Below are 12,773 nucleotides of genomic sequence, written 5' to 3'. Positions count from 1 at the left end.
TGTAAAAATTTAAAACCAGACAAATATTTCATAGATGGAATTTACAGTCAAATAAGATTGTAATTGAATCATTACAATCAGTACTTGATTAGGCTAACTGGCATACACAAGGAAACTAGGCCAACTTAGACAAACATGGAACAGAACAGAACAGAACCAAACCAAAAAGTCTAAGAAGGCATGTCCAAGCACCGTAACAATAGTCCAACTGAGAAGGGAGGGTGGGGGATGCACTTCTGTTTGTCCAACCAGATTAGCATTTTATTTATTTATATATTTATTTTTTGCCTCTGCAGGGCTGCTTGACACAAACATAAGCACACATCCTCAGATGAAACTGTTACAATGGTATATATTGGCAAAGCACTGACCCTGCACTGTATCCCAGCTAACACATGCACAAAACACAGTACCTGCACTAGGAAATCATGCATCTTTTTGCAAATAAGTCTTTTAATGTGCAGTTGTGGCATTCTGCTTTCATGCCTCCTGACTTGTGACACTAAGCACAGACAATCTGTGGTGAAATGATCCCGCTCAATCCAGTGCCTGCTCCATAAAGCTCCCAATAACTGTTGATATAGGATCAGCTTCTCATAGCCAAATCCAAACCTGAACTATTAGTAAAACTTAAAAGTTGACTGTAGATCAGTGATGGTCAGCTTCTTCATTGCATGGCTGTCTGTGTGTATGTGCAGAGAAAACATATTCATTTATGAAATCATATATTTTTTAAACATTAACAAAAGCAATTTATGAATTTGAAATCCCTTAGGTTATGGCAGCCTTCGGACAGGACTAGTTTTTTCAGAAGACATTACAGAAATCCGTGTTTACAGGTGTACTTGATTTTAATCCTGTCCAAATCTGTCACGGCTGTTTTTCTTACTCAACCTCAGTCAAAATTCCAGAGCAAACTACCTGTTGTTTTTCAGCCAATTCAACAGTGCTCTGAGTAATCAAATCCCGTCTGAATGTAAATGTCTGTGATTGCCGGTATTGTATTATATCTCTTCTCCTTGTGTGTTTTTGAGAGCCCGATCACACGAAAATGAGTATCAATAGTACGAGTTTGTAATCTCGTAGAGTATATACACCAAAATGAGTTTTGGCTTGCTTATGGTACGCAGTTTTTCGCGTGCATATGATACGCACTTTATGGCATATTATATGTACGAAACCCCCCTCCCCCCACCCTACCCAAGAGCGTATCATATGCACGCCATAAAGTGCGTATCATATGCACGCGAAAAACTGCGTACCATAAGCAAGCCAAAACTCATTTTGGTGTATATACTCTACGAGATTACAAACTTGTACTATTGATACACATTCTCATGTGATCGTGTTGGTTTTTGACCTACCTCAGCCACCGTTTGCACACCAATCTTTCACATACTTTCATTTAATTTCAATATGGATGGTATCCAACGAAAAATTAAATTATAAAAATTAATAAATATTGAGGAAACTGCGAAGACTGTCCATTTTAATATTAGTGTCAGTTAGATTTCTATGCCCACTTATGTGGGTTTATTATAAACAGCCACTTCTATAAACTTTTGTGCTATAATAGCTTCATTAAATAGTTGTATTTATATATATATATATATATATATATATATATATATATATATATATATATATATATATATATATATATATATATATATATAATAAATTAAAGTTATAAGTAATTTATTTAAAAGACATATGTGAAGCAAGCACAGCACATGACCTTCTGTAATGCGAAATCTAGAAAACACACACTCCTATCTCTATAATAAACATCGGTATGTCCAGTGATAAGAATTGTATCAAAGTACAGTGTCTGAAAATGTCTCTTTTTTTATTTACATCCATACTTACATTTAAATTGTTTTACATTTACATTACATTACATTTAAATCAGCACTATTCTTTCACCATAAATGATGTACCTTTGCTGCTTCCTTATATAAAGTGTTTTTAAACCTTGTGTATCGTATGGAAAATGGTTGTAAACCCACTGTTTTACTAAATCAGCAAGATCATACTGTGTATATTTTAAAATGTTTTTATAAAACAACAAACAGTGACTAAATGTCAAGTAATTAACATTTTAAAATGTTCCACTCCTACTAGTATGTTTGCCATGCTGGTACTATTTTTATAGTCCTGGGGGTGTTTAGGTGCTGTTGCCTACACATCACATCTACACTTCAACTAGAACTAATTTCAGAAGCATCTATTTGATTTTGCCCTGGAACCGAGCCTGTGTGTACTGTATTGTGAAAATAGCTTTACAAATAAATTTGAATAGAACTACAGTAACGGACTGAGATCAGAAAATGTCAGTTTTTCATTTATTGTATGAAGATGTATACAAGCATGTTAGAAGTGATTTATGGTAGTGAAGGGACAAATGTGTTTAATCGCAAAGTCAGAAAAAAAGTCAGGCTTTCTGAGCTGTTCTGAGCCATTTAAGCTTTCAGGCCACTGAGAAACTGTAAAAGGTGGGCTCTTCCAACCATATTTATCCAGAAATCAAAGGTTTCAACTAGAGACCTGCACTCCCGCGGGACAGAGTGCGACGCAGGACAACATTTGATGGGCGGAAGCGGGTGGTAAGACACTCATGTGTGCAGGTTGTGGGAGAATAAAATAGAAATATCTAAACATAAAATATCTAAAAACTAATAAATTGTTATTGAATAATAAATAGTTATTCATATATTGCACAAAATGAATAAATGAACATTAATTAATAAATAAAAAAATTAACGTAACACGGTTTACAAAAAGTACAAAACTTTTTTTTGAAATTCAAAAGTTTTCTGTGATGGACAGGTTTCGAACAAACGTTCAGAAAGAAATGTTCCATGAACAATGTATAAATAATATTTTTGTGCTAGTGTTTATTTTGCATTATTAAAGTTTAGTGTGCATTATTAAAGACCAAAAAACTTTAAACAAATCTATGAATGTTACTGGAAGAACATCTGTTCATAACTTTGAGAGAACCTTGCCAGAACGTTCTGAGAATGTTCTGTTGTCTGGTTTGTGTATCGCAGCTGTCTGCTTACAAGGAACATTTCATCCTGGGCATCACAAGTCTTCAAAAGCTCATCCCAGTGACACTTGAAATTAATACCCTTTAAAGACAAGTGCAGAATACAGATTGCTAAATAGGATTTTGTTGTTTACATTCACATTAATTTGCATACTGCTAAATGTATTTTTAATTAACCTCACTGATTGTTATGGGTAATATGTTAACCTCTGATAATGGATACCTGTGATATGTAAGGGAAGACATCTCAAACATTTTGTTCTTTGCACACAAGTTTTCCTCATATTTAAGTTCATAGACAGTTAACTTAAATACACTCAACTCACACACATGCAAAGGACATGTGATGTTTAACTTGATTTACATCATTCCTTTTGTTTTGTGTGAGTAGCAAGATTTAATATATAGATGTGCAGCTAAACTACACCAACCAGATCTGTTGGCAAAAAAGTCAAGGTGTGAACTGTAAATTAAATCTGATCTTGGTTGGAGTAGATCAGATTTAATTTAAGTCAACACATTATCTTGTTCCCCGCTGTTGGAAGCAATGCTTTTTTCGTTTGTTTCTGCTTCTTCTTCACCCGAGTTTTGATCCAGAGATTCTGTACTCTTCACAAGATGTGTAATAGCGCCCCCTACCATATAACAGTGAAAACATGGCAGGGAAAGAATTAAGAAAAAAATTGCTCTTCAAGCCATTTCGCAAAGACTTGGCCCTAGACTACTCAACTGGGTTTACCCAAAAATGATAATTCTATCCTTATTCACTCATCTCCATGTTATTCCAAACCTGCATGCTGTTATATTTTTTCCATGGACCACATACAGAAAAATTCACTTACAGAGAAAATTATAGCATAAAATTGAGGCATGAGGGTGAGTAAACATGAGAGAATTAGTTTTAAACAATTTTTCAATTTAGGTTTTTCAAAGACACTTGAACATATACACTCACACACACACACATATATATATATATGACGTACATTTATATTGATCAGGGAAGGATATTGATCACTTCCTGTGATACACACACACACACACACACACACACACACACACTATAAGACTCCTTGCTCATCAGTTTCCCTTGATTTAACCTTGAAATGTGAGATACTTCCAATACCAGGATTATCTGAGCTTGAGCAGAGCAAGGTGTGATGATGACGATGATGATGATGATGATGCAGAATGAGACGGCACAGTTTGTACACATGCATGATAAATATATTACATGATAAAAAACACACATTCTTTCAACGTAAAGAATGCTTGAGATGGAAAAGAGAGGAGAGCTGAGAGACAGGGCGAAGGGTGAAGACTGAACAACAGACACAGGAGATGAAAGACATATGCCAAAAAACACAGATAAACAAAGAAAGAACAAAGAGAAGCTAGATTTGCTTTTCCTTTATCTCAACCAAGAGGAAAAATGAGCTGCTGCCAGATCTTGATCACCAAAAAACACATTTATTATAATTACATTTTATTTTTTATTTATTTATAACACACTGCTAATACTAATTATATTATACTTATTTTTAATTATTAATTTAGAAATTACTTCTGGCACACATTTACATTGATGCCATGGTGTTTCCTATTTCTCGTGTCTGATTTAGATCTGTGTCCTAAACTGATGCGTTTAAAGGGGAAGTATGTGACACTTGTGTCATCTTGCAGACTTACAAAAATACAGCATATTCTGCAAACGCACCTTCCTCATGTCGCTCCTCCGTCGACTCAAACATCACAAAAGCTCTTACAGGTGCTTATGAAGGCACGTCTCAACAGGTAAATATAGGCTATTCTCAATAAAAGGTCCAACATTAGAAATACTTTCGCTGTGTTGCTATGTGTCATGAACCGTAAACTAACACTGTCTAGAGAGAATGCATGCATCTCGCTTATTAGCTATAAACCCATTCAACGTAACTGCATCAGCCACAACACGCACCACCCAGCATACCTGTTTAAAAAAGCTGCATGGAGATCGATTTATTTCATTTTTATTGTCATTCACAGGGCTTCATGGGAATGGGCAGAGAAAAATCTTGTTTGGAGTGCTTTGCTAGTAGAGACTTTCTGATTGGTGTAATTTTCTGTACAGCATCATCGATAATGTAGTTTTTCTGCTGTTCAACACGATTATTTAAAGGTGCCCTAGAATTAAAAATTTAATTTACCTTTGGCATAGTCAAATAACAAGAGTTCAGTACATGGAAATGACATACAGTGAGTCTCAAACTCCATTGTTTCCTCCTTCTTATATAAATCTAATTTGTTTAAAAGACCTCCGAAGAACAGGCGAATCTCAACATAACACTGACTGTTACGTAACAGTCGGGATCATTAATATGTACGCCCCCAATATTTGCATATGCCAGCTCATGTTCAAGGCATTAGACAAGGGCAGCCAGTATTAACGTCTGGATCTGTGCACAGCTGAATCATCAGACTAGGTAAGCAAGCAAGAACAACAGCGAAAAATGGCAGATGGAGCAATAATAACTGACATGATCCATTTTATTTTTAGTGATATTTGTAAATTGTCTTTCTAAATGTTTCGTTAGCATGTTGCTAATGTACTGTTAAATGTGGTTAAAGTTACCATCGTTTCTTACTGTATTCACGGAGACAAGAGCCGTCGCTATTTTCATTATTAAACACTTGCAGTCTGTATAATTCATAAACACAACTTCATTCTTTATAAATCTCTCCAACAGTGTGTAATGTTAGCTTTAGCCACGGAGCACTATCAAACTCGTTCAGAATCAAATGTAAACACCCAAATAAATACTATACTCACATAATCCGATATATGCATGCAGTATGCATGACGAACACTTTGTAAAGATCCATTTTGAGGGTTATATTAGCTGTGTGAACTTTGTTTATGCACTGTATAACTGCACTTATAGTCGAGAACTCGGGGGGCAGAGAGCGTGAGATTTAAAGGGGCCGCAGCCTGAATCGGTGCATAGTTAATGATGCCCCAAAATAGGCAGTTAAAAAAATGTATTTAAAAAAATGTATGGGGTATTTTGAGCTGAAACTTCACAGACACATTCAGGGGACACCTTAGACTTATATTACATCTTGTAAAAAAAAAAGGTCTGTCTTTAAATGTTTTTTCAATCAAAATCAGTTTCCCTATGGAGAAAATGAAGTGAGTTTTTACTTCTGTAAACCGACTGTTGCATATAAGGTTTCATGATTCACTCACTGATGTGTTATTTTACATTGATCTGGTGATCATTGGTTCAACAGCATTCCCTACCGTTTCCTGTGGCTGTTTTTAAGCAGGTTTTCGCTCCAGGCCTTATATTTTACATTGCTCCACAAGCAGCAACCCAACCCTCTCTGAACAATGTCTTGCTATCGCCTGTCCAGAGCCGCTCCAAAGCACTTTTGGTCTGATGAGGTCTCACACACACACACACACACACACACACACACACACACACACACACACACACACACAATAAGCAGTGTGTGAGCCGCAGGGCACACTTACACCAGTTCATTGACATTACTCTACATTACATTCTCAGTCTCTTCTCTTTCTACATGCACATTTCTTCCTCTGGGCTTCCTGTCATATGTCTTTTTCCTTTCTTCTCTTCTGTTGCCCTCTACTCTGTTATTTTCTCCTCTCTGCTTTTCTGTCTGCTCACCAGGCATGTTCTCTTTCTTCTTTTTAACCCGTCACACAGATAATCTGCCCCTCGGGCTCCCATCCTCTATGCTTTAGCAGCACACACGCAAAGGCACATATGCCACAAACATCTACTGTCACTGTCTTTTTCCTTAATATTGAAACAGTTTGAACTCAATGGTGGCAAAAGAAAATCACACTAATCACTCATAAACATCCATCTGATCCATTACAGAAATGTCGTACACACTCTAAAAACTTCACCTATGATGTGCTAAATTTTTTGGGTGAAAGGTTTTGTACACTTTTGAATCTTAAATCAATGACATATACCTTGAACTGAGTAACTGTAAGGGAAAAAATTTAAGTACATTTGGTACCATGACAAATAAAAATGTGTAGACCCAATGAGTTAAGTAACTCAAATATTTGAATGAGTCAATTTTTTTTTGTAAGTCGAACTTATTTTATTTAAATCCACTAAAAATAGCAGCTAACTATTACCCAGCTAACAGGGAACATTCCCTTATTGTAAGCCATTCTACATTTCTGGTAGTGTGTTGAATGTGCGCATTCTTGGCAACATACTATTTAAAAGTCAATGAGTCATTACTTTATAGAATGTACGGTAGAAAAAAAGGCACTAAGTGAAAATAGCAATAGATTCTATTTACACCATGTAAAAGTATCAGTTCTTTGCAACAAAAATGCTATCTATACTTTATATTGGCAGATATTATTTGCACCTCAGTATTTTTGTACATTAACAGGATGCAAATATATCATAGAGTGTAAATGATTATATTTATTACAATTATTAAATGGATTAAGGGACGCTATTTAGTGTAAATAGACACTAACCACCCACTATGCAGAACTTCAATTGCACCCTTGGTTGAAATTGCTTTCTGGGGGTGTGACTGTGCTGTTGATGTGCCCCCTTGGTAGTTGGTGCCCTACGCAGATTGCTTATTCTGCATATACGCAACGGCGGTACTGGAATCGCTGTAGTAAAAGCTTTATTAAGAACATGAAATTAATGCCAGTGATCCAACAAACATGGCCATTTGTTTACTGTGGAAGCTTGTTTCTGCCATGGAATAAAAAAGTAAAAAAAGAGTAAAGAATCTTTTTATCTCGCAATTCTGACTTTTATTCTCAGAACTGAGACAAACTCACAAATGCTGTTGCAGAAGTAGAGGTTTGTAGTACATTTAAGGATTGAAACATTAGATCTTCATGTTAATTGACTTCATATTTTATGAAAATAACATAAATTGTGTTAATGGTACAGATTTAACAAAAGGATGTTAGCAATTGAAAAAAACACTGTAATATAACATCTGTTCAAAGTTATCTGGTCTTTAATAATGTTCTAAAAACGTTAGTACAAAAGCATTACACATCATTCATGGAGCGTTTTTTGGACATTCATCTAACGATTTCTAAATATTACTACTTGTTTCAGAAATTTCAGAGAACATTCAAAAGTACCGTTCCCATAACGTTTGTAAAATGGAATGTTTCCTAAATGTTCATATCTCCAAGAAAAATGCATGTTAGGAAAACAAGAAGAAAAAAAAAATCTGTTAGTGGGGTCAGAAAAATATACAAGACTTGGTATCTAAAGTCAGGGCTCTTGGGTAAATGTATCATAAGCCGCTTTTCCACCTAAATTACCCAGAACAATTTGTCCCAGGAACCCTCCCGCCCAGACCTGTTACTGTCTGCGTTTTCATCAAGGTCTAAAGTACCATGAAGATTAAGTCTGGTGTCGTAGGACTGCGCACGACTTTCAGTTCCCGCTGGATTTCATCCTCCGCATATAAGCATAATAAAGCCTGGACTTCATCGTTGATCCATCGGTCATATTTTTTAAACTCTGTTGTTGATTTAAATAGCAAACAACTCTTACTGCACACACCGCAACAGACTTACTATAAATGCTACGTGAATTCAGCCAATCAGCATGTTCAGCGCTCAAGTCCCACCCCTGAAAGTTTCTGAACTTTGAAAAATTACTACCTCGTGAGCAGGGACTTTCTGAGGGGAGAATTTTAACCTGGAACTTAATTTTAGACCCTGGTCCCTGCGGTCGAAACGCATCGAGTACCACCCCAAAGTCCATAGCTCCTGCGATGGAAACTGGGCTATAATTTTGAATTTTTTAGATATTTGTACTGAAAAACAAGACAAAAATAGTAAGAAAGAAAATCCTTTTCTGCAGTGTAATTTTGTCCAACATTTTCTCATTTTCTTGAGTTTAGTTCCAACTCAATTTCTTAAATATATATATTAGTGTTGATTTGAAATAAGTAATAAATTCTTGAAACTGACCAGCATAATTTCTCCATTCTCAAATATTTTGATTAAAGGGATAGTTCACCCAAAAATGAAAATTTGATGTTTGTAGGTGACTTGGTTTCTCAAATTATGATTTTTAACTCCAACCCTTGCTGTCTGTCAGTCGTATAATGCATGTCAATGGGAACTTCGTCTATAAGAGTCAAAAAAACATGCATAAACAAATCCAAATTAAACCCTGCGGCTCGTGACAGCACAATGATGTCCTAAAACACAAAACGATCGGTTTGTGTGAGAAACCGAACAGTATTTATATAATTTCCTCTAAAACACCACTATGTCCAACTGCTTTCAGCACTCGCTTAGTGAGGTCTGATCGCGCTCTGACAATGGCAGTGATGTCTCGTGCCTTGCTTCAATGAGTGCTAGACATCACTACCGTTGTCAGAGCACGATCAGACCTCACTAAGCGAGTGCTGCACTCAGTTGGACATAGTGGTGTTTTAGAGTTAAAAAATGATATAAATACTGTTTGGTTTCTCGCACAAACTGACCGTTTCATGTTTTAGGACATCAATGTGTCGTCACGAGCCGCAGGGTTTAATTTGTATTTGTCTGTGCATGTTTTTTTGACTCTTATAGACAAGTTCCCATTGACTCGCATTATAAGACTGACAGACGGCAACGGTTGGAGTTAAAAATCATAATTTGTGTTCTACTGAAGAAACAAAGTCACCTACATCTTGGATGCACTGGGGGTAAGCAGATAAACATCACATTTTCATTTTTGGGTGAACTATCCCTTTAAGAATACCAAAGAGGTCTGCACTTTAAAAACTTTAGTTGAGATGCACAGGAGATAAGATGAGAAACGTTTCGGCTCTTCGCCTTCGTCAGTATAACAATTTTATTCACTGTCAATAGTAATATGGAAAATGCACTACAAATCCACAGGTGCTCACAATCAAGATTAAAGCAATCAGACAATCAGTCCACAGGCTTCAGTTTAAGTCCATAACAGGTCACAATTGTCCGATGTGTGATTACTCTTGGCATATTGTAACCTGTTATGGACTTGTGGATTTGTAGTGCATTTTACATATTACTATTGAGAGTGAATGAAATTGTTACACTGACGAAGGCGAAGAGCCGAAACGTTTGTTATCTTATCTCCTGTGCATCTCAATTAAAGTTTTTTAGAGTAAAGACCTCTTTGGTATTCTTAATTTGTAATATAGGTCCTGGCACCTAATTAGCTGGGAGAGCGCGGTGAACGCTTTAATCAAATATTTTGGTTGAAATGTAAAATTTTCCATTTAATTTGTGAAAAATTTTAGATGTAAATTTTACACAAAATTAACTGTTGGATTTCTAAGAGATTTATTTTGTCATGTCCAACTCAAACAATCACTTGATATTGAGAAATGTTATTTATTATTGTCATATTTACAAATCCACATAATTATTTTCCACTAGGCTATATATTTCCCATAATCACAGGCCTCGAGTGCTGACCTCACTGTGAAGGAAGAAAAGCAGAGCGCTAGCAATGGAAGAGGAACACAAAACCAAACCGAACCGGGGTTGCTGCTCGTGGGTGGTTTAATTAGCGTAGACTGTGTGCGTGTGTGTATGTGAGGATGAGTGTGAACGAGTGTGTGTGTGTGTGTGTGTGTGTGTGTGTGATAACAGAGAGCTGCAGGAACAGAAGCACACACTCACTTTTCACCACAGGAAGAGATAAAACCTAATATTGATAGTCTAAAATAGCATGTGAGCCTCTTAAAAAGAAGTATATGGCACAGTGTCGTATCAGATGGTAATACTTGGTTATACTGAATGATTACCAAATTTATATACAATGACAATGACAGGGTAAACTTCAAAGAATACCATGGTACATTGTAGCAGAAAAGCACAGCTCGATTTACCTTTTGCAGCAGCTGAGAGCCAGAATACTTGGCCGCAATGGATTTAATCTCTCCACCAAACGCTGAAGCCCAAAGTTTGACACTAGAATGAAGGGAACAAAAATATGAGAAATTTCATTTGACAAAACCGACAACAAATTGGAGTAGGAAAGATAAGCGCAACGTAGTTGACAAGACATACATAGCCGTGAATTTCAACTCAAACCGCATTTTCAAATCTTGTATAATTATTCTACATGGAATGTGTATTTGGTAAATAAAGATTCTAAAATGGGTTTTTGCAGTGAATTAATTCTATTTCTGGTTCCCCAAAGAATCTTTCAGTGATCAGTTCTTAAAATAACCATTTTTCTCATTTTTTTAGTAATCTAAAGAATCTTTTTCCACTTTAACAAACCTTTTGTGGAATGGAAAAGTTCTTAAACATTCTTTATGGAACCATATGAGAATAAAGAACTTGTATTAAAGCAAATATGTCTCCTTTAAAACATACGTGTCTCATCAAGACTATCTGAAGTTAACTTTAAAATCAAAAGAAAAGTTTAAAAAACATTTGGAGGTACTATTGAAAAGATGTAAATAGTAATGCTGATTTAAGAAAATTAATGTCCATTTTGTAGGATCATTGCACAATTAGGTCTTATTGCAAATAACACATTTGTGGCAAAATGACAAATATGGCTTTCTGTTAGCAATAGTTGTACAAAATCAATATCGCAAACATTATAAAACATATCATATTATTAGCAACTACTAATACAATAAATGATAAATATAAGTATACTCACACTGACAGGGGAATACCTTGATGAGACGCACAAACGCTGCTGTTGTGTGTAATCCATAAATGGAGGAAAAATACACAATACAAAACACACTTCATGATGTCCAGACCTCCTGAAGAGATGAAGAATTATCCGTCCACAAACTCAACTGCAGATTAACACTGCTTACAGCCAGTGTGTGTGTGTGTGTGTGTGTGTGTGTGTGTGTCGCGTGCGCTCTGGTCAGAGATGTGTCGAGGGAAGCGCATGAATGTATTAGTGAAGTGAAGCCGCCGCTCATGACGCTTTATACACTCCAGTCGTTGCTGCTGCAGTTTTACTCAGATGAAGTGCGCTGAAAGAGAGAGGTGAGGTGAGAGCAGAGCGGACGTGTCATGTCTTCCCTTTCATCCTCTTTCTCTTCTCGTGGGAATGAGAAGCTGCTGCTGATGCCGTTATTGTTCACCACTGGAGAATCCGCTATCAGATGATGCCATTCGATGATGAAACAGATGATGAACACGACGCGACAGAGTGAGTTAAAGACCCTAAACCACAACTGTGACTATAAAGATGCGCTTCACTCCTCAGTCCTCCACCAGAGACCTGTAAACTCCTCAGCAGTTACTCAGATAGGAAAAATATGTTCGGAGAACGTTTTTCTAACGTTCGCAACTCTGAACGTTCCAAACATTCTATGAATAATGTAACATTTTTGTGCAGACGTTTTGAGCTCATTATTAAAGGCCTACAATATGTAACTTTTTTTTTTTTTTTTTTTTTTTCAAAATTAAATACATCTTTTTTTAATACACAACAAATATTCATTCAATATTATTTATAGGTCATAAAGGTTCATAAACATGCATGTTATTAATAGGGATTTATTAGGGACACTTTACTTGAAATATATATATATATATATATATATATATATATATATATATATATATATATACACACACACACACACACACACACACAGTATATCACATGTCCTGGAATAAAGAGGGACTATGGCCTTGCTATTGATTATGTTGGTATAATGTGTCATGGAGTGGATA

General features: G+C 36.0%; 1 protein-coding gene across 1 annotated transcript in view; it reads right to left on the bottom strand.

The window, feature by feature from the left end:
- The window catches only part of cacna2d3a (calcium channel, voltage-dependent, alpha 2/delta subunit 3a), a 136,511-nt gene extending 124,444 nt beyond the window's left edge, over nucleotides 1-12,067 (bottom strand). Inside the window, exons 1-2 of the mRNA XM_067395540.1 lie at nucleotides 11,734-12,067; nucleotides 10,946-11,027 (exon numbers count right to left, since the gene is read on the bottom strand). Coding sequence (XP_067251641.1) covers nucleotides 10,946-11,027; nucleotides 11,734-11,828 — 177 coding nt within the window. The 5' untranslated portion in view covers nucleotides 11,829-12,067. The remainder of the gene's footprint in view (nucleotides 1-10,945; nucleotides 11,028-11,733) is intronic.
- Nucleotides 12,068-12,773: the final 706 nt, after the last annotated feature.

The sequence above is a fragment of the Chanodichthys erythropterus genome, chromosome 9 (genome assembly GCF_024489055.1).
Source record: "Chanodichthys erythropterus isolate Z2021 chromosome 9, ASM2448905v1, whole genome shotgun sequence".
Taxonomy (NCBI): domain Eukaryota; kingdom Metazoa; phylum Chordata; class Actinopteri; order Cypriniformes; family Xenocyprididae; genus Chanodichthys; species Chanodichthys erythropterus.
This window is presented reverse-complemented; position numbering and strand designations above follow the sequence as displayed.